General features: G+C 59.1%; 1 protein-coding gene across 1 annotated transcript in view; it reads left to right on the forward strand.

The window, feature by feature from the left end:
• Window positions 1-896: 896 nt before the first annotated feature.
• The window catches only part of IRAK2 (interleukin 1 receptor associated kinase 2), a 43,507-nt gene continuing 21,973 nt past the window's right edge, over window positions 897-22,430 (forward strand). Inside the window, exons 1-2 of the mRNA XM_056129708.1 lie at window positions 897-1,044; window positions 10,562-10,744. Of these exons, the coding sequence (XP_055985683.1) occupies window positions 951-1,044; window positions 10,562-10,744 (277 nt within the window). The 5' untranslated portion in view covers window positions 897-950. The remainder of the gene's footprint in view (window positions 1,045-10,561; window positions 10,745-22,430) is intronic.

Genomic DNA, 22,430 nt, shown 5'->3' on the forward strand with positions numbered 1-22,430 from the left:
AGGAACAAGCGAAGCAGATCCACTCAGTAAACGCCCTATTTGTCACTGTTCGCCAACGTCCTCTGCTGCTCGGACTGCTCGGCCCCACACCCGCCTCCTTCCTCCCCAGCACCGCCCTCCGTGGTCAGGCCAGGGTCAGCGCTGCCCTCCGAGGGACCCGCGCGGGCTCGGTGCTGGCCCACAGTGCTCCTGCCGCCGGCCGCTGTGATGACCAAGGCCCTCTCCCGGGGAGAGAGCACCAGGGTGAAGGCGCTCCGCACAAGGAGTGGGCCCGAGCACAGAGCAGCTCCCGAGTGCCGCTGGGGGCCCCAAATGCCCGCCCCCCAGGAAAAGCCTCTCCGACTGACTCCCCTGCTTCCCGGGGCTCTGTCGGCAACAGCAATCGCGATGCAACGACTATTCAATATTTTTATCATTTACTGCTACACTGTCCCCAGCGAGTACGTCCCGTGGAACGCAAGGGCTTCTGGAGGCTTTGGTGGTCCCGGACCCGTCTACTGCACCTGGGGCCTCAGTTTCCCCTCGCAGCCCCGCTCCCGCGGCGTCGCGCCCCAAGCAACCGCTAGGGGGCAACCGCGCACCGCGCTTGCGGTCCCTCCCACTTCCGCGAACCGGACAGAGCCACGCCCACTCCCGGACGGTTCTGCCGCGTAGCCACGCCTACTCCCCCCACCGAGAGACGACCCGGACGCTGGCCCCGCCCACTGCCTGGGCGGATCGACAGTAAGTATGGCCCCACCCGCTTCTGGGCGGGTCTGCCGTGTGGCCCCGCCCACTCCCGGCCGCCGGGGCGGTCCTGGAGATTGCCACGCCCATCTCCGACGAGGGACGGCCCGGTCCACGGCCACGCCCAATATGGGCGGGGAGTTCCCGTGGCCACGCCCACTCCCGGGCTGCGGGTGGGGCAGCGGCGCCGGTGGCTCCGGGCTCACTTGGTGGCAGCTCTCGCCATGTCCTGCTACATCTACCAGCTGCCCGCGTGGGTCCTGGACGACCTGTGTCGCAACATGGACACGCTCAGCGAGTGGGACTGGATGCAGTTCGGTGAGTGGCCGTGGGACCCCGGCGTCCGCGGCGCGGGTCGCGACCCAGGCGGCCCTGTCCCCGGGGTCACACCCCCTTCCCCCGAGTCCCCGCGGCCAGGTGTCCACTGATCTGGCCGGCTTTAAGGGGAAACAGTACTAATGGTCAGCAGGTCCCGGGTGCTTGCTGTGCCCGCCGCCCCCAGGTGTAGACCGCGACGCGGATGACCCGCCGGGCCCCTGCCCACCGCGCTGAGCCCAGTGCCCGGCCCCGGAGCTCGCCCTGCTGGGGTGGGGATGAGCCCCGCGTGCGCCCCCCGCGTCCGCTGGGAATTCCCGGGTGGGGCTCGGAGACCCCGGCCAGGTCCAGCGCCCTACTCGTCTCCTAGACTCCATCCACAGCTGCGGGGACAAGCAGTGCTCCAGTGTGGGAGCACCTGAGCCTTGGGCCAGCGTCTGGGACCTGATGGGGGGGCGCCGGCAGTGGGTGCGGGCGATTTCGTGGCTCAGCTCCGTGTGGTCCGTGTTAAGAATTTAGATTATGGGGGCTGGAGCGATCAGACAGTGGGGAGGGCGTTTGCCTTGCACTGGGCTGACTGGGGTTCGATCCCCAGAACCCCATATGATCCCCCAAGCACCACCAGGAATGATTCTTGAGTGCGGAGCCAGGAGTAGCCCCTCAGCATCATGGGGTGTGGCCCAGCCCCCCAAAATTTTAGATTATAAATTTGCCATTTATACAGGAGCATATAGTACGTGTGTATAGTTGTAGGGCTGGGAGTGAAGAATGTGTGTGTGTGTGTGTGTGTGTGTGTGTGTGTGTGTGTGTGAGCTATTCGGTTTGATGGAATAATAGGTGTTCGAACCTCGAGGTTCCCCCTTCTCCCCAAGGGGTGATTTTTGGTCCCTAGGATCATTCTCCAATGTCTGGAAAGTTTTGACAGTCACAGTGGGGCGCTGCTCTGGTGAGGGGCCGGGAATATCCAGGAACAGCCGACCGCACACGGGGTGCCACTCCCCTCAGCGTCGTCCAAGCCTGGGTCTAGGCCTGGAGACTTCCCGGGAACGCGCATTGCGGGGTGCGGTGGGAGACAGGACGAGCCAGTTGGACGTGAGCGGATCCGCCCAGTGAGCCAGCTGCCACCTTCCATGCCCTCCTGTTGGTGCCCGCGGGTGCTTGCTGGGCCTTCCCCCTAAACCGTGGGGGAAACGGCGTGTGAATTTCTTTTTTGAGCATCCTGTCTTTTTGTACAGCCTAGTTGTCCTTCATGCAAAATCTAGCATGTTGTTTCTCCTGCCAAGCAGTATTCTGGTGACTGTGTTTGGTGGGAGAAGGCAGGCCCAGCGCTAGGTGATGCGGTGCGATGGCATTGTCGCACCTTCCCCACTGTCACTGAGACCGGGCCTCTCTGAGAATGCCACCACCTGGTTTTCCGGACCACACCAGGTTCCTTTGCCTAGAGCATCAACGATCTGTTAGTGGGCTGGAATGTGTTCTAGATAGACTTTTTTTTTTTTTTGCGGGGAGCGGGGAAACACCCAGCTATGCTCAGGGGTTCCTCCTGGCTCTGCACTTAGGGATCACTCCTGGTGGGGCTCGGGGGACCATAGGATATAGAGGATTGAACCCAGGTCAGCCCCGTGCAAGGCAAGCACCTTATTTTCTGTACTGTCTTTCGAGCTGCGTGATTCACTCCTTCAGAGAGTACAGTTTGGGGCCGGAGAGATAGGACAGTGAGGATAGTGTTTGCCTTGCACGTAGCTGACCTGGGTTCGATCTCTGGCATCCCATATGGTCCCCTGAGCAACGCCAGGAGTGATTCCTGAGTGCAGAGCCAGGAGTAACTCCTGAGCATCGCTGGGTGTGACCTAAAAAGCCAAAAAAAAAAAAAAAAAAGAAAGAGAGAGAGAGAGAGAGAGAGAGAGAGAGTACATCCTGGGGCCAGGGGCTGTACCTCTGCAAATGAGCACTGTTTTGCTTGTATGACCCCTGGATTTGACTCCCGACCCTGCCAAAGTAAAGTGTGCAGAGATGTCTGTCCGTGTCTACTACCATCAGTGCTGGAATGTGGACCCCAAAGAAGCCCGACCCCTTCACTGTCACCCACTGCACAACCCCCCGCTCCAGTGTGAGGCAGTCCTGGTTTTGGAAATCTCGGGTCAGAGATTCGCCCGCACTGTGCTCTCCTGGATGTCACTCTGCTGCTTTTCAAGATCGAGTCACACCCCACTGTGCACGTGGTACATGTATGTCTGTCCATGGAATCACTTGCCACTATGCGTATGTTATCTCTTAGTGGGGTCACGTGCCTCAGTGTGTATTCGTGTACATGTTAGCAGAATCACCTCCCGAGGTGCCTATCTGTGTACATGTCAGTGGAATTGCATCCTGCGATGCATGTCCATGTACATGTTAGCGGAATCCCATGCTGCTGCGGATTGCTGTGTCCGTGGGTGGGACTGCACGCACCTTGAGGGTCACGTGTGCATGGGTGGGCCCACACGCTTCTGTGAGGTTGCAGTGCGTGGGTGGGCGTGTAGGTTCTTCACGCTGTGACAACTCCAGATTGTGGGTTTGTGTCCAAGCCGGGGAGACGGTTTTTGTTCCTCTCGGCAGTGTGACGTGCGTCACCTGGAGGCTCAGAGCTGCCCTTGCTCCAGCCCCGTGCCTCGCACCCGCTGCCCCCTCGTGCCCGCCTTGTCCTCAGCGCTCCTGACTGTGGTTCTGACTCGGGTTCTAGATGTTTTTGGAGCCGGCACACCCACTGGGCCGCGGGCCTGCTTCTGGTTCCCTGCTCGGAGCCCCCGGGTGCTGGGATTGCCTGAAAGCAGTGCCCGGGCCCTGTGTTCCCGCAGCCCTGGGAGTGGGTCTGCTGGTGTCCGTGGTGCCGGGATCAAGTCCTGACGCTGCTCTCCCATGGAGCCACATTGGCCCATCCCCGCAGGGCCAGAGTGGAATCTTGCCCGCGCCCAATGCCCGATGATGCCCAGTGCTCGAGTCTGTACCTGTTGACCACCTGGCCCGTCCTCTGCCAGGAACGTTCTGTTGACCCCAGGATGTCTCCGAGCTCCCAGAGGGCCCCTTGGTGGGTCAGGCCTCCTGCCCCTCCCTCCCGCTCCTCCTCTGTCCCTGCTCCAACCTCCCAGGGCTCCTGGTCCTGCCCCTGGGTCTTTGCACTGGCCATGGTCAGTCCATGATGTCGGCCCCTAGCGTGCCCATTGCCTAGTCTGTAAGAAGTGACCGGGTGTAGTGGCCAGCACACCTCACACTGAACCTCTCACGACTCTAGCGGTTGACGGCCCTAAATCCAGGGGTGTCAGGCTGTGCCCTCTGCAGACCCAGGGCTTCGTGTCCTTCCGGGGCTTTCTGGAGGCCCCTGCACCCGAAGACCAGGCCTTCTCCCGCTTTCTGGGTACGAGTTTCCATATGTTTGGTTTTGAAGGCCACACCCAGCGCTGCTCAGGGCTGACGCCGGGTCGAGTCGGCCGGGAACTGAACCTGGTCTCTGCCCACCGCCTCCTCGCCCCCCGCCTGGAGCGCCTCCAGACGCGCCCCTCACCCCCGCTCTGCCCCCGGCTGCCTCGCATCCTGGCCCTCAGGCCCCTGGCTGCGCTCTCAAGAACCCCGCTGGCCCTCTGTTCCAGGGGAGCTCTCCCTGTGGTCCCTGCTTCTGGTTCCCGTGGCTGGCGGGTGCCCCCGTGCCCACACTCGGGGCAGGGGCACGGGATGCTGACAGCATGGGGGCACAGACCTCTGACTCACACGCCTGTTGGAGCTGCTCCTGCCCCTTGCTCTGGCACATGACCCTGTGTCATGTCCCGCTGCCCTGTCAGGGATATGAGGTGACCTCCCGATTGTCTGTCCCCTCACCCCATGCTGGGCCCAGAGCCTCCCCCAGCCCTGCAGAGATCATTCCAGAGATCATTCCGTCATTCCAGAAAGGCGGTCCCTTGGGGCCGCATGGATCTTATGTGGGGGTGCCCCTTAGGGAGACCCCGAAAAACGAGGCTGTAGGACATGCCGGTGTTTGTTCCTCCGAGAGAAGGTGACCCTCCTTTCTCTCCTGGAGGGAGGGGGTGTCCACGGCCCCTGACAGGATTCCTGGGGGCCAGCCCTCACCGCTTCGTGCACAGCCCTGCTGGGCCCCCCTTCCCCTGTGATGTGGGCACAGCCTGCCAGGATCTTCCGGGCCTGGAGGGGGGTCCCCTGCTCTTACGGCGGCTGGCCCCGGGCTGCCCTCGGAAGCGGGATGGTCGCCTGGGGGAGGACCGGGGTACGGCAGATTCCCTGTCACATGGGCTCTGCTAAGCCCAGGAGGTGATGAGGAAACTGAGGCACAGGGTGCAGCAGCGGCTGCCCCCAGCGAAAGTGGCAGGGATGGGACTGGACTGGCGGGAACCCAGCAGCCCTGACGCCCCCTGCCCTGTTCTGAGGGGCCAGTAGAAACCCCGGCTGGAGCCATAGCACAGTGGGTTGGCCCAGGTCGTTCCCGGGTACCTACCCCCTATGGTCCCCTGAGCCCACCCGGAGTGACCTCTGAGCACAGGGGCAGGAGTGAGCCCTGAGCACCGCCGGGGTGACCCCCCAAAAAATTCCCCAAGAAATAAGAACCAAAACCCAGTGAGAGAAATTCCTGGAGGATGGAAGCCAAGCACCTGCCGGCCTGTGTGTGCTCCAGATCTTGGCACCACCGGGCACTGGGCATGGGCTGTCCTGGCCTGCGACGCCCGCCCAGCTGTCCCCTCTGTCCCCAGGCTGTGCTGGCTCTGCCCCGGCTGCTCTGAGGGGCACAGGAAGGGGTGGGGGAGGGGCGCCCATCCCTCTCCCTCTGCCGGCTCCTGGCTGAGCGCTGGCCCTGACATCACTTCCCACTGACCAGGAATCTGGCCTGGGGTTTCCAGTGACTAAAGTCACAACCCAGAACTTTCCATTCCATTCTGGGGCGGGGATTATGCAATACTAAGGGGGGGCACCCTGCCCCCCCTATTTTGCCCTTCGTGAGATACAGTTACAAAGTTTTCATGTTTGAGCTTTGGTCATGCAATCATCCAACACCCACCCCTTCACCAGTGCACATTTTCCACCACCAAAATCCCCAGTATCCCCCCTCCCCCCTCCCCCCCACCCCCGTCCAACCCCTCCCCTGCCTGTGTGGCAGTTTCCCCCCATGCTCTCTCTCTACTTTGTTTACATTCAGTATTTTGACACTAGTCCCACCACCACTCAAACCTGCCAAAAAGGCAATGCTAGACGATTTGTTTTGTATTGCTAGTTATGGATAGAGAGTAATGTCCAGGAAGTGCTGGGTCGTTCTCTTCCTGGAGCTTTAAGTGATTAATTAATTTATTTGTTTTCTTTTTGAGTCACACCCGGCTGGCTCTACACTCAGGAGTTACCTGGTGGTGCTCAGGGGACCCTATGGGATGCTGGGCATCGAACCCGGGTCGGCCGCATGCAAGGCAAATGCCCTCCCCACTGTGCTCCAGCCCCTGGAGCTTTAGTTTAAAGTCTCTGGGTCTTGGCAGATGATGAGATTACTTGGCGCTGGGGGCAGTTTGTGGGTATGACCACCAAGCTGCTGGAGAACTGGGGTCCTGGGGCGTGGAAGCCCAGTCCCCATCCAAGCAGACTTGGAGGTCTCAGTCATGGGTTACGGGTTTTCCTGCCAGTCCGCTCTCACCACCCTGCCCCTTGACACACAGACACAGACAAATACACACAGACACAGACACACACACACACAGACACCAGTAAACATAAACACGCGCCAATACACACAGATAAACACACACAAGGCACACAAACACATAGGCACACACGCCAATACAGACACGGACACAGGCAAACAGACACACAGATACACACACAGACACACAGACACACACACAGAGAAATACATACATGCCAGTACATACATAGACACAGGCAAACACACACACAAACTCATAGGCACACAGACTGTAGGATAACACTCTTTTTTGTCCTTCCTCAGGTAGCTTAGGTTTGTCAGGTCACACCCATCTAAGGACACTGAACTTGTATTGTAAGCAATGTCCTGTCTGTGTGGACACAGGAAGACAGTTAATATTATGCTTTGTGACTTGGGAGTTGATTGACTCCGAATAATATTTACTCCTGGGCATCTGATTTCTTGACTCAGTTGCCCTTAGTTCCTAGCACCCCAAAAGCAGGGTCCCGACGAGGGACTGAATGGACTCAGGGCAAGCAGTGAGCTACCCTGGCATCGAAATGGGCCAGGCCAAAGAGCCACGATACTCAACTATAAGTTGAGGGCATGATCTTGGACAAATGCTGTCATGATCCAAAAGTAAGTAACAACGAGACTAGGACCCTGCTGGAGCTAGGAAGATTAACCTGGCCTGAGGACTGCGGAATGTATAGTGAGATGTTCTCGGGAAGAACCAAACTAAATTTATATCTCTTACTGTGCTCATACAGAATGACATTGCTAGAAATATTAGAAGTAGATTTATTACAACTATTTAAGTAGATTACTAACTGAGGGAAGAACACACCCTTGTCGGGATCCCACCCTTGGGTGGATCTCCTAGTAATCTGAAGTAATCTCTGTAGATGAGATTTTATCCTTGAGTTAATCTCCTGGAGGAGTGGTCTTACCTCTCTTTGTTGATTCGTCAGTATTCAACCCACCTTTATCTCACCGCCTTATGTGACTGCTATATAAACTAAGACGTAAGCTCGGAAAGGGGGTCAGAAGTGAGAGAGCTCGGGCTCCAGAGATCCAGAGTCAGAGCCAGAAGGAGAGAGCTTCCAAGACTGGGGCCCAGGAGAGAAGGAGGCAGAGAAAGACAGGAGTGAAGAGGATTGGAACAAACTACTATTGATAGAGACCGGCCTGGCCCTCGTTTCTTCTTCCATCTGCCCTTGGCCAACAGCCGTTCCGATCCAGGCCACACACAGCGGCTCAAGAGCACCGAACGCAGGCGGTGAGACAGTGCCGTCCAGTGAGCCCGTGAACGTACAACCTTCGGCGTGATAAGATTTTACACTGACGAAAACACATGCACAGGCACATACAGGATTATCCCAGGTCACATGAATCTGAAGAACATTTGGGCCACCCCCAGCAGTGCTCAGGGCTCACTCTGGTGGGCATAGGGACCATTTGGGATGCCGGGATCGGACCTGGGTCAACCGCGTGCAAGGTCAGTGCCCGCCCCTCTGCTGTCGTTTGGCCTCTGGGGCGTTTGTGTCTGCGGCTTGCTCCCAGCCCCTCCCTCTCCTCCGGCACTCTCCCTCCCTTTGCTGAGGTGACTGGTGGCGCCCAGCTCTGCAGTGACGTCGGCAGGCCTGACCCTGGCACTTCTCTTGTGGGGCTGCGCGTGCGTGCTCGAGCCGCAGTGCTCACCGTGGCTCTCTCCACAGTGCTCTTCTCATGACTCCATCACAGTGCTCCAGGGACCTCCTGCTGTGGCAGTGCTGGGGTTATTTTTTGGTTATTTTGTTTGTTCTGGGTCATACCTCGCGATGCTCTGGGGTTACTCCTGGCCCTGCCCTCAGGAATGACTCCTGGCGGTGCTCAGGGGACCCTATGGGATGCCAGGGATTGAATGTGGCAAGCGCCCAACCTGCTGTGCTATCTCTCCGGCCTTATTTTCTTTTTTAAATTAAAACATTTTAACTCCTTTGACAAAATAGGAAAGGGACTGAAGCGATAGCACAGCGGGGAGGGGATTTGCCTTGTACGCGGCCAACGCGGGTTCGATTCCCAGCATCCCATAGGGTCCCCCAAGTGCCATCAGGAGTAATTCCTGAGTGCAGAGCCTGGAGTAACCCCTGTGCATTGCTGGGTTTGACCCCCCCAAAAAAATCTGTAGCCAGAAATAAAACTCCAAAGTAAAACTAGATGTATCTGTAGCCGTAGCTGGAGGAGACGGTGCCGGCCTGGCTTGTGGCACAGGAGCGGGCGCAGGCTGCATCTGGGGGTCAGTCGCCGTCCTTGCCCGGCGGCAGTGAACTTGCAGCCATCAGGAAGAAGCCCCAAGGCCCCGTTCTCTCACCTGCCTTTCCTGCTCTCTGCCTTGCTGGCAAGTTGGAGGGAAGGAACCCAGCCTGGCCACGGAGGGACTCTGTTCCTTCCTAAGCCCAGGACGGCAGAGGTGGACATGAGTGGGGCCGCTCGGGGCCACTCCAGTGCACTTCCCGCTGTTTTTAGAACCACAGTTTTGACGTCGTTTATGTAGGACTAATTCCTACGTGATTCCTATTTTAATTCCTCAAGGAACTGGGATAGCCAAGGATTGACATTAGCTATTCCATATTCCCAACTTCCGTGTGTGTGTGTGTGTGTGTGTGTGTGTGTGTGGCTAGAGAGTGGGCTGGCACACACCCTGAAGTGCTCAGGGGTCACTCCTGGCTCTGAGCTCAGGGGTCACCCCTGGTGGGTCTCAGGGGACCGCATGGGGAGCAGGGGATTGAGCCTGGGTCGGCTGCGAGGAAGGCCAGTGCCCTCCCTGCTGTCCTGTCGCTCCGTCCTTCTACTCTGGGCATCGGTGAGTGGGGAAGGAAGCCGGGTCACACCCGGTTGTGCTGAGGCTTCCTGCTTCCCGACTCTGCGCTCAGGGACCACCCCTGGCCGTGCTGGGGGCACACATGTGGCTGAAACCGGGGCCAGCTGTGTGCATGCGAGCACTCTAATCTGGTGTGGTGCGTCTGGCCCCGGCTCACCTCTTCAGAGCTGGGGGAAGGTTTTCGACTCGGATTCACCTGGAAGGCTCCTCTCCCTGCCTGGGTCCGAGGGGAAGCTCTGGAGTAAGATCCGGTTGGCTTCTGCCCGAGGGAGAGGGAGAGATTGCTCAGGCCCAGAAGAGCCTGCCTTCCCGGCCTCCGAGACCCCCACTGGAACCCCTCTTGGTACTGCCCCCAACCCCGGCACAGCGGGGACACCCACATTGGCTCTGTGCAGAGAGCCCCACCCCGGTTCTGGAGAGGTCCCCCAGTACTGGGCTCTGTCCCTGGTACCACATGGTCCCTCAGGCATCTCCGGGAGGGACCCCCAAGGACAGAGCTTGGAGTAGCTCTGAGCACCACCGGCTGCAGCCCCGAAGCAAACCCCCAGGATCGGGGGAGTCCACAGCATCCCACCCGGCAGAGAGAAAGAGCAGAGAGGCAGGAGGGGACAAGGGGGGGGTAGCGGGGGGGGGAAGGGGCCCGGAGTCAGGCGGGGCCTCTCCTTCCAGGGAGCTGGGTCCCATCCCGGAGACGCTTTTGGGGATGGGTTTCAGATGCGTCTCTGGAGAGGGGGGACCTCGAGAAGTCTGGGCCAGGAGACTTAGTTTAAGGGGCGCCCCTGGGCCTTAGAACAGGTAAGCTGACAGCGCCCTGCCACGGCCGAGGAAACTGATGCTTATGGGGCTTGAGGGCCCCGTGGTGGGGGTCCAGGCTCCCGTCAGCATTCCTGTGCCCATGGGAGGGGGTCGGTCCTGGCAGGGTGCGGGGAGGAGCCGGGGTGCGGGAGGTGCAGGGCCCTTCTGACCAGGCGCCCCTCTCTCCCCAGCCTCTTACGTCATCACCGACCTGACGCAGCTGCGGAGGATCAAGTCCCTGGAGCGGGTGCAGGGCGTGAGCGTCACGCGCGAGCTGCTGTGGTGGTGGGGGACGCGGCAGGCCACTGTGCAGGACCTGCTGGACCTGCTGCACCGCCTTGAGCTCTACCGCGCTGCCCAGATCGTCCTCGACTGTGAGTGCCGGCCCCGGGCCACGGGAGGGCATTGGCCACACACACAGCCGACCGGGGGTGGGGGGGCTCTCCAGCCTCACTGGGAGGGACCCCTGTGTGCATCGCCTGGCCATGACCCAAAAACCAAAAGGAAGAAAGGGAATTCTGCTGCTTGTGCCAGAGCGATGGTTCAGCGGGTCAAGCCCCGCATGCGGCAGACCCGGGATCCATCCCCAGCACCGCCTGGGGACCCCTGAACCCCACCAGGAGTCAGCCCTGAGCAGGGCCTGGTGTGACCCCAACCACCTCCACCCCAACCCAGTATATGTATTTTTTGGATTCTTGATTCCAACAGAGAAACCCAGAGGGCTGTCGTGATGGTCCAGCAGGGAGGGCATCTACCTTGCACGCGGCCGACCGGGTTCGATCCCCGGCATCCCATAGGGGCCCCCGAGCACCACCAGGAATAATTCCTGAGTGCAGAGCCAGGAGGAACCCCTGAGCATCATTCGGTGTGGTCCCAAAAGCAAAAACCAAAACCAAAAAAAAAAAAAAAAAAACAAAACAAACCAAGAAACCCAGGGCCCAGAGAGACAGTGCTGGCTGGCGGTGAACAGCCAGCCCTGGTCTGTCCTCAGCACCACATAGAGGTGGCCGGAGCAACACCAGGGGCCTCTAACCGGCCCCCCAGCCCCCTGAGAAGCCCAGCGGCTGGAACGCTGGGCCGTGTCCTGTATAACCACAGCTGCAGGACTCTGCCCTTAAGATAAAGCATTTTTGCTCGGGGGCCACACGCAGTGCTCGGGGGCCCACGGGGGGCCGAGGCCGAGCTGCCCACACGCTCCGCGGCAGGCCCAGCCCCCTCAGCTCCCCGAGATTAGACGTTGCAAGTGGCTGCCAGCAGGCCGGGAAGCTCGGGCCTCACGTGCTCCTGCCCTGCCCAGTGTGGACGTGCTGGGGGGGGGGGGGGGGCGGCAACATTGTCAGGACTCGAAAAAGAAAAAAGGAAAAAGGAAAAGTCCACAGGAGAAATGACGCACACCCTCCTTTCATTTCCCGGTTCTGCAGCCTGAGAATTACCCACTTCTTGTTACTCCACTGACTCGCCCCCGGACGCCCAGCCCACTGCAGTGAGGGGCGGGTGTGAGTCCCCCTGATGCCCACTTCGGGCACACCAGGTGCTGGGCTTCCCACCTGCCTCTCCAGCTGTTCTTGTTTGTCTGTCTGTGACTCCCGTCCCCCTCACCCCTGCGGTGGGACTCCCTGAGCCGGGGTACAGTCCCGACTGGGCAGTGTCCCCCCATAGTTCAGTCAGGGGGCTGGAGGGAAGGAAGCTTCCGGGTTCCCGAACACCTAGCACAGGTGGGGGAGGGGACCGCAGGGCGAGCCTTCAGACCCCTGCTTGGCCCCGTGGTTGCGGCAGGGTCCCCTGGGTGTCTAATGGGCTGGCCAGGCTCCAGAGTGAGGGGCCGGGGCGGGACTTGTAATGCCCCATAAATGCCAGGTGGGGAGCAGGGTCAGTGGTGCCCTGAGGTCAGCGGGGAGCAGGGTCAGGGGGTGCCCTGAGGTGGGGGCCAGAATCCCCATGGGGCATCCTTCGGCTGCGTGGTGGGCCAGGCCCCAGCCTCCACACTCCCCATGGGCCCCTGAGCGCTGTCCCCTGCAGGTCCTCCTCATCCTGTCCCACCGTGTCCCCTCTGCATACCCAGGCCCAGACCGGTGGACCTTGAGGGGCAGCTGCACCGGCCCCTTCCCTGCCCTCAGGCTGGATGACGCCCAGATGCAGAGCCTCCTCCAGGGTGCCGGGGGTCAGCAGGGCCATCTCCTCGGCAAGACAGGGCAGGATGCAGGGACCCAACTCGCCACACACACGCACACACACACACACACAGACTCACAACACACAACAGTCTCACACACACAGACTCACAACACACAGCAATCTCACATACTCATACACACGCTCATATAGACATAAACAGGTTCACAACACACAACAGTCTCACACACTCATGGACTCACAACACACAACAGTTTCACACACACATTCATATACACATACATATACAACATACTCATACAACACACCCAGATAGACGCTCACACAGCAGTCGCCCACACATGCCCACACACACTCAGACTCTCATGCACACAGTCTCTATTGAGTCCCGCTGTGCTCCCAGGGCCTGGTGGCCCGAGAGGGTGACGGCTGTCCAGGAAAGGTCGCTGGGGCCAGCCGGGTGGGGCCTGCTGGGATCCGGGCTGGGTCCCCGGATGAGCTGTTTGGGTCAGTCACACTGACTAACCAGGCACCTCCCCTGGCTGGCTGCAGGCCCGACACGCCTGTGCCCGCCTCAGCGCAGGCCGGCATGTGATTGGGTCAGCACTGTTACACCGTGGCGGGTGGCCCCCAGGGCGGGCAGCCAGTGTTCAGGGGCGGAGGGGCCAGGGCTGGCAGGTGGGTTTCCTTTGTTTTGGGTCCCGGGGCAGCGTGTGTCGGAAGTGCGAGGCCAGTGCCCTGCCTGCAGCCGCTGTCGCCTCCAAGGCCACAAGGCGTGTGTGCTGTGCTGGTGGACGCTGGCCTTGACCCCAGCACCCCAGCCCCGAATAGCCCTGAGCACTGCTGACTGTGGTCCCCACACCCAAGCCAAAGGGAGCAGAGGATGGGGAGCAACTTGCCCCCGGAACCAAACTGAGAACAAGCAGAAGGATGAGCGACTCGCCCGCTCAGGTCAGGGCTGCGCTGGAGGCGGGGCGTGCAGTCGTCTGGGCCGTTTTTATTTTTCAGGGAGCCACAGCCGGCAGTGCTCAGGCCTGCCTCCTGGCTCAGTGCTCAGGGATCAGTCCCTTGGGTTCAGGAACCATGCCCGGTGCTGGGGTCAGCCTCCGACGCCCTGCCCGCTGCGCTTCTCCCCAGCCCGGGTCTGGCTTTCCTGAGGCGTCCGACTCCGACTCGCGTGCAGAGTTCTTATCTCACCACTTTCAGTTCCAGAGTTGGAGCCCGCAGCTGTGAGACTCGAACCTCCCGCCCCTGAGGGTCCTCCGGCCTGCCTGAAACAGGAGAGCGAGTTCTGGCCCTTGCTCGAAGGGAGGGAGGGGGCTCAGCACAGCCCTTCCCCTCCCTGGCTGGGATTTTCCTCAGCGGAATCAGCAGCGGAGGCCCCAGGTCCTTTGAACCTGCTTCCGCGTGGCCAGGGCTTGTCTTTGCCACAGAGAGGCCAGTGGCAGGCGTGTGCCTGGCATGTGCCCAATCTGGATTCAGTCCCAAGCTTGTCATACCTCACGCCCCGCCAGGAGTGATCCCTGAGCACCCCTTCTGCCACAGAGCGGTGTCCCCCCAAAAAACCAACCAAGAAGAGAGCTTATGTACGGGAGCTTAAGGCAACCTCTGGAGTTCAGAGTTCAAATCCCGGAGGCAGCCACACGGTCTGGGATAGCTACCAAGGGGGGGGGGATACGGAAAATAGAGTCATCTCACTGAGGAACATAAAGGTCGCTCCGGAAGCTGTGCCAGTGTCCGACCCCCGGCCTGAAGGGCATTCCAGTCAGGAGGGCACGTCGCTGCCCACCGGCAGACCACCCCGGCGGGTCCCAGCTCTGTGGCCACTTCCTCAGACATGCGGGGTCCGCCAAGCATGCGGTCAGGCATCCTGTGGGGAGGGTCCCCTCCTCGGAGGGAGGGAGGGAGGGAGGGAGGGGGCTTTTTTCACAGGCATTCGCCGGGACCTGAGTCACCACACAGCGGGGAGGGCACCTGCCGTGCACGTAGCCCCCCCGGGTTTAATCCCAGCATACCCCTAGGGTGCCCTGAGCAATGCCAGGAGTGACCCCTGAGCACCGCCAGGTGTGGCCCCCAAACTAACAAACAGCTGACAGGCAATCACGGGGCTCCCCGGCTGTACCCCGAGGCCGCGCTGTGAGTATGGGGGAGACTCGCCGTGCAGTGCTCCCAGGTGCAGCCTGGAAGGCCTGGCGTGTGGGATGCGGGAGGCTGAAGCCCCCCTGGATGGGTCCAGTCTGAAGGCTGGTCTCTGAGCCTGCAGCCTCTGACACAGGCCCTGGCGGGGAGGGGCTCTGGGGGGTGCCCAGCGCGTTCTCCTCTGTGAAGTGGGAACTGAGGCGCTCAGCCCGAGGGAGGGCCTGTGGCCGGCTCAGCCCACTTCCTGCTGGGCTCGGGGGTCTCTGGGGGGCTGTGGGCCTTTGTGACGGGCACTGTGACTTTGGCTGTGAAGCTCTGCAGAAACACGAAGTTCTGGTCTCCTGGTTTCTCACCGGGCCTTCAGCTGCTGGGCCGGGCTAGGGGCCCCGCGAGGCCAGCTTACTTCTCTTCTGCCGGGGTGGGTTCCCCTGCGTGGGGCGAGTGCTCTGTGTCCTGGCCCCACCCTGCCTCCCTTTCTGTTCCATTTGTTTGGGCTGGTTTGGGTTTGGGTTTGGGGACCACAGCCAGTGCTATTTCTGGCTGAGGCTCAGGGGCCTGCCGGCTCCCACGCAGAGCAAGAGTTCCAGCCCTTCCTCGGAGGCCCGGATTGTAGTTTGTTTTTATTTTTGTTTTGGGGACACACCCAGCGATGCTCAGGGCTGACTCCTGTCTCTGTGCTCAGGGATCACTCCTGGTGGTGTCGGGAGTTGACCCTGGGTTAGCCACGGGCAAGACCTTATGCCCTGTGCCCTGTCCCTCCTCATCCCAAGGGCCTGATTCCCCAAACCTCCGGGGCCCAGATCTTAGTTCTGAAGAGTTCGACCTTGTGGCCCAGTGCTCAGCTTCCAAGCTGTGCTGCCCTCCTGTGTCTGTTGGGCTGCGCTGGGGCGCCCGGCACCGGCTCCCCTGTCAGCCATCCGTGGTAGTAAGGGGAACATTTTTTTTTTTTTTTGCTTTTTTTGGTCACACCCGGCGATGCACAGGGGTTACTTCTGGCTCTGCACTCAGGAATTACTCCTGGCGGTGCTCAGGGGACCATATGGGATTCTGGGATTCAAACCCGGGTTGGCCGCGTGCAAGGCAAACGCCCTACCCGCTGTGCTATCGCTCCAGTCCCCATTTTTTTTTTTTAGAGGACCTGCACTGACTGACTCCTGGCTCTGCACTCAACGGTCACTCCTGGGGGGCTTGGGGGACCATACATGGTGCTCGGGATTCAACAGGTCGGCTGCGTGCAAGACCTGCACCCCCTGTACTATGGCTCTGGGCCCAGGGAGCATCTCTTTTTGGACTCTGGTCTGTGTGTCTGGCAAGAGCTCTCTGAGGATCAGTGACGAGTGAGGTCAGAGAGGCCAAGGTCAGGCCCCATCATATTTTTTCCCCATTTTGGGTTTTGGGTCACACCAGCCATGCTGAGGGCTTGCTCCTGGCTCTGTGCCCAGGGGTCCCTCCTGGCGGGCACAGGGTCCATTTCCGGGGACGGAGCCGAGGCCATCTGTGGGCAAAACCAGTGCCCTGCGTGTTGTGGTACTGTTCCCGCCCAGCAGGACGCTTTTCTTTTTCTTCCCTTTTTTTGGTTTTGTTTAGTTCTGGGGCCTCCCAAGCAGTGTTGTGGGCAGTGTGTGTGTGTGGGGGGGGGGGTGGGCGGCGGCGTCTGGGAGCCAGTTCCGGTGGCTCAGCCACCTAAGTTCAGTGGTCTGGGCGCTAAGAAGTCAGTGTGTGGGGTTCTCGGCCCCCCCCGGGCCTACCAGGTGCCAGGTTGAACCCAGGTCTGTGGGTTCATGCAGGGTTTGTGGCTTCAGCCCTGTGAGGTCCCTGGGCCTGGGTCTTTCCTCTTTCCTTTCCCTTTCTGCCACCACTCGAACTCGGTCAGGGAACCCTCGCTGCTTGCAGAGGAGCCTGGGAGACGTGTTTTTTTTTTTCTTTTTGGGCCACCCCCGGTGATGCACAGGGGTTACTCCTGGCTCTGCACTCAGGAATTACTCCTGGCGGTGCTCGGGGGACCATATGGGATGCTGGGAATCGAACCCGGGTCAGTCTCACGCAAGGCAAAAGCCCTACCTGCTGTGCTATTGCTCCAGCCCTGAGAGATGTGGTTTTGGGGGAGGGAAATGTCATTTGAAGCCAGGCTGGTTCGGGGCCAGGGGTCACAGTCAGCACCTGAAGAAGGGGCTGAGATCTGGGGGCCTCAGGAGCAGAGACAAGACCGGGACAAATGTTTATGACCGTCTGCGGTCTGAGGAAGGCCCGGGTCATGGCCACTGCTGAGCTCTGGAGCCTAGGGCCAAAGCCTGGGGCCTGGGGCAGGTGACCGAAACTTGAGGCTCGAGGCCGAGACCCGTGTCCCTGAGCTGGGAGCAGCTGGACACGACAGTAAAAGGGAAGGACATGATGTCCAGGAGACTGAGGTAGGATGTCTGCCTTGCACACGGCCATGGGGCTCCGTCCTGTGTAGCCCACGTGGTCTCCTGAGCACAGAGCCGGAGCACCGCTGGGTGTGTGCCCCCCACCCCCAGAAAGAAAAAGATGTCTCTTGGGGGGCCGGGGAGACTGCTCAGTGGGCAGTGCAGGTTTTGTGGGAGGCCGAGTGCCCTCCCCGCCACTGCAGGGCCCCTGGCATTCTCAGGCAGGCGTGGTCCCCAAACCCAAACAAACCAGAAAAACCAGGATCCTGTCCCGTCCTGTCTGTGGAGAGGCTGCTCCGTGAGGAGCGTACAGGGGACGCGTAGGGACGGCAGCAAGGCCGCAGAGGGAGATGACCGACAGGTGGCCGGCAGGGTGTGTGCAGGAGTGTCACCTGGCATGTGTACAGAGCCGGAATGAGCAGGGCTCCTCGGAGGCCAGACTAGCCTCGCCCCAAGGAACAGGGGCCAGAGCTGGGCCCTGAGCGGACCCGCAGTCCTCAGCTCAGCCCAGCGGGGGGCCAGGCAGGGGGGCCTCCTTCCCTCCGCAAAGGCCACTTTCCCCTTGGAGAGAGGGAGTTTGCAGGGTGCTGCTGAGGGTGCCCACTGTCTGGCCCATGGGGCGGGGCCCGGGAGAACGCCCCCTCCTGGGAATTTCTCTTTGGTTTGGCCCTTGTCCCACTTTTGTTTTTTTTTTGTTTTGGGCGATGCTCGGGGGTTCCTCCTGGCTCTGCACTCAGGAATTACTCCTGACGGTGCTCAGGGGACCCTATGGGATGCTGGGAATCGAACCCAGGTCGGCCGCGTACAAGGCAAACGCCCTCCCTGCTGTGCTATGGCTCCAGCCCGTCATCCCACCCTTGTCCCGGTTGCACAATTTTCTTCCACAGCTGGATCTTTGGGCCACACCCAGTGATGCTCAGGGCTTACTCCTGGCTCTGCACTCAGGGATCACTCCTGGTGATGCTAAGGGGACTGACTATATGGGTGCTGGGGATCGAACCCGGGTCGGCCGCGAGTAAGGCAAGCAGCCGCCCAGCTGGCCTTTGGCTCGGGGCCCCTGGTTGTGCAATCTTGATGGTTTCTGCTATTTTGGCAGCTCCTCACGCTCACTTCCTCTCTGGAGTGGGGCTCGGGGAATTTGGGGCCACTACCGGAAATGCAGGGGACACGAAGCAAATCTTTCCCCGGAAGGCAGGAGAGCTGTCCCGGCTTTGTGGTGGCTCTTCTGGAAGGTTCCCGGACATCCGCCCTTCCCGCCTGCTGGAAGCAGCCGGGACTCTGGGGCTGAGGCATGTGTCTGCGTCCTGGTAGTATCTGCCGTTTCATAGATGAGGAGAGTGAGGCGCGGAGCAGAGGTTCTGGTGGGCTGGCGCTGAGCCCTGCCCGGGCGACTGCCTGGTGACAACAGCTCTGGTCCTCCGAGCTGTGTCCCTTTGTTCAGGGAAGGCAGGACTCAGTTTCGCTTTTAATTTTTTTCTGCTTTTGCTTTTATTCTTTCTTGGGCCACACCCGGCTAGGCTCGAGGCTTCCTCCCGGCTCTGCATTTGGGAATCATTCCTGGCGGTGCTCGGGGATCGAACCTGGACCCCCTCCCCCACCCCGCTGTACTCTCGCTCCAGTCCTGGGAGGGGTCATTTCTGTGACCTCAGGAGACGGCTAGGCTAGAGGTCACCTTCCCTTCCCCGGAGAAAGGCGAGGCCTGGCCAGTGTGAGGGTGGACAGTGCGTGCGGGGGTGTCTTTGTCGTCTCTGTTTCTCAGGGGGTGGGGAGGAACTGTTCCATGTTGGTTCTCGGCCGTCACTGAGATCATCCGTGGATGGGGAGGGACTCGATTCCTTTGCATTCACAGGTGAACTTTGCAAACGACGTATTCTCGTGACCGAGATTCATTTCCTCAAGCCCAGGCCTGGCGGAAGCCTGCTGTGTTCTTGCAGTTATTTGGCAAGGTCACTAGTGACACGGTCACTGCGAGATCTCCTGTGAGATCTCCTCTGTCCAGGAAGGGCTGGTGGCATTCACAGGCAGAGCAAAGCGACTGTGGCCCCAGCAGTCACGTTCATTGGCCAGAACCCCGTCATGTGGCCATGTGGCAAAGGAGCTTGGGGTAGGAGAGGAACCGCTGTCTCAGCTGCGGGCGCCTGTGGTCCCTGGGGGTGCCAGGGGACTTCCCCTGACCATGACTCCCACGTGGTCTAACCCTTGCCAGCTGCTCGCCTCTCGGCTGCCACTTTCCTCTCCTCCCTCAGTTCCCAGCTGGTGAGGCACACCCTGACTTGTTTCTGCCCCGGGGCCTTTGCACATGCCTGTCCCTCTCAGCTGCCCTGCCTTCTCTCCATGGCCCGTCCTTGCCTTCTTTGCATCTCTGCTTCCAGGGTACCTGCCTGGGACGCTTTCGGTGGCCCCCATATTGGTAGGACTGTCAGGCAGCCCCCACATGCGCTCTCAGCTTAGAACTCCTCCCAGGGGCTGTCAGTCATTGCTAACTGAACTCATTTAAGGTTGGGGGCTTGTCAGGTTTGTCTGTGTGTCTGGTGCTGGGAGTCAAACCTGGGAACTCACACATGCAAGGCTGGCGCATTACCGAGAGTCCTGTCAGCTTTGGTGGAGACTTTGGTCCCTGACACAGTGAGTGGGTGAGTTAGTGAGGGTGAATGGGTGAGTTACTGAGGAGTCACTTATCACTTAATCACTTAACTTCCCGTTAGTTGTCGATTTGCTCGAGCGGGCGCCAGTAACGTCTCCATTTGTCCCTGTCGCGTGCTAGTGTTGCCCAATGGCATCTGTTCGCTCCGGGAACATGAAGGGCCTCAAACCGATCGTTCATGATCTACACGAAGAAGTCTGACCATCTGGTAGGTGGGCGACCACGCGGTCTTTTGACATCCCGTGGAATCCAGTCGGTAACAGCTCTAGTCCAGCGGTCATCTTTAAATCTCATTACGTGACCAGCCCATCTGATTTTCGACACCTTGGCAAATGAGACAGTGTCCCTGATTCTTGATCGTCGACGGATGTCAGAACTCCGGATTCTTTCTCTCATTTGAGTGAAACGTGATATTCCAAGCATAGCTCTTTCTATTCTTCTTTGGGAGACCTGAATAGCGTTCTCATCTTGTTTGCGTAGGGCCCAGGAATAGATGTGGCTCACTGCCTGCAGTTACTATCTTCGTTGTCTACGCACCAACATCTCATTATGATGAAAGAGAAATCGAGAAGTTCTACAAGGAGCTAGAGAAGTTCTATAAAGAAGACCACACCTTCTACAAGATCATTGTGGGTGATTTTAATGCCATGATAGGACCGAGAAGATCAGGTGAAGAACTTCACATCGGGACCCATGGCCTAGAAGGGAACGAACAGGGTGAGAGACTGTCTGAGTTCATCATGTCGACCAAGACCATTCATGGTAACTCACAGTTCCAGAAGGCAGAATCTAAACAATGGACATGGGAGTCTCCCGGTGGACGATTCCACAACGAAATAGACCACATCATATTCAATCGACGGTTTTGCCTGACTGATGTCGCTGTTGTCCCAAAATTTCGAACGGGATCGAACCACCGTCTCCTTCGTGCAAAATTCTACTTCACAGAGCGGGGAGAAAGGGCTGCAAAGTTCAAAAAGAGAACTCCCAGAATGACCACCAACTGGGAACTCTTTGGCACTATTGCGGCAACATGGGAAGATGCCATTGTTGACAACATTGACGAGGAATACGATCGACTGGTTCAGCACCTCCACGAATGTGCGAGGAACGCCGAGAGAGAGATAGCCACAAAAAAACGCCTGTCTTCGAAAACTCTTGAGCTAATTCGCCAGCGTGGTTTGGCGCATGCCTCAGGCAACCGCAAGCTAACGTCTGAGCTTGCAAAGCAGTGCAGAGATGCGATCAAGGAAGACCTCAAAGAGAGAAGAGCAGAAGTGCTGGTAGATGCGGCAGAAGCCGGGAAAAGTATTCGTAACGCCCGCCTGTCCTTCGCCAACTACAAGACCAAGATGACTGCCCTCCGACGTCCTGATGGATCCATCACATCCTCCAGAACGGCAATGGAGAAGATTATCCATGACTTCTACTCAAATCTCTTCGATAGCCATGTCCACTTGCCGACATACCAAATTCCACAGGATGGGTATGTCGTTCCTAACGTTCTCCCTTCCGAAATCCGACACGCCATTTCGTTGGTAAAGAAGCAAACAGCACCCGGCCCAGACAAGGTCAGACCTGAACACCTGAAGAACCTGCCGTCAGTACTCATCAATACACTGGCTCGGCTCTTCACTCGCTACCTGTCTGAATGCAAGGTTCTGTCCCAATGGAAAACCAGCAGGACCGTACTACTGTTCAAGAAGGGAGACATCCATGACATTGGCAACTATCGCCCGATCTGCCTATTGTCTGTCATCTACAAGCTGTTCACTCGAGTCATCCTGAATAGGATTGGCAGAACACTAGATGAAGGACAACCATGCGAGCAAGCCGGGTTCCGCAAAGGATTCAGCACCATCGACCATATCCACACGATAACCAAGCTCATTGAGGTTTCTCGGGAGTTCAAGATGCCGCTCTGTCTAACGTTCATTGATTTAAAGAAGGCCTTGGATTCTGTTGAGACGGATGCGGTCATTGAAGCCCTAGCCAATCAGGGCATTCAAGCCCAATACATCAGGATCCTCCGTGAGCTGTATTGCGGATTCACTACCAGGATCTCACCATTCTACAAAGAAGTGATCGTTGATGTCAAGAGAGGGGTGCGGCAGGGTGATACCATTTTACCGAAACTCTTCAGTGCCACCCTCGAGAACATCATGCGACGACTGGAATGGGAAGGAATGGGAGTGAAGATAGATGGTCGGCAACTCCACCCCCTCGGCTTTGCTGATGACATTGTTTTAATAACACCAAACATCAGCCAAGCGGCACAAATGCTGGCCGACTTTGACCGTGAGTGTGGAAAGGTAGGACTACAGCTGAATCTTATGAAGACAATGTTTATGAGAAACAGCCTTGTTCCTGATGCCCCATTCGCTCTCAATGGAACGACCATCTCCGAATGCAACAGCTATGTGTACCTAGGTCGAGAGGTCAACATGACAAATGACCTGGCACCCGAGCTGCGCAGGAGGAAGAGAGCGGCTTGGAACGCCTTCAAGAACGTCAAAGAAATAGCTAAGAGGACGAAGAACCTCCGGCTCCGGGCACATCTCTTTGATTCCACTGTTCTTCCTGCATTAACATGTGCCTCAGAGACCTGGGCCCTATCAAACTGAGGAGTGAGCGGGTGAATTAGTGAGGACTGGGTGAGTTACCGAGGAGAGAGTGGGTGAGCTAGTGAGGAGAGAGTGGGCGAGTTAGTGAGGAGTGAGTGGGTGAGTGGGTGCACCA

Source organism: Sorex fumeus, unplaced genomic scaffold (genome assembly GCF_029834395.1).
Source record: "Sorex fumeus unplaced genomic scaffold, SorFum_2.1 ptg000072l, whole genome shotgun sequence".
NCBI lineage: Eukaryota > Metazoa > Chordata > Mammalia > Eulipotyphla > Soricidae > Sorex > Sorex fumeus.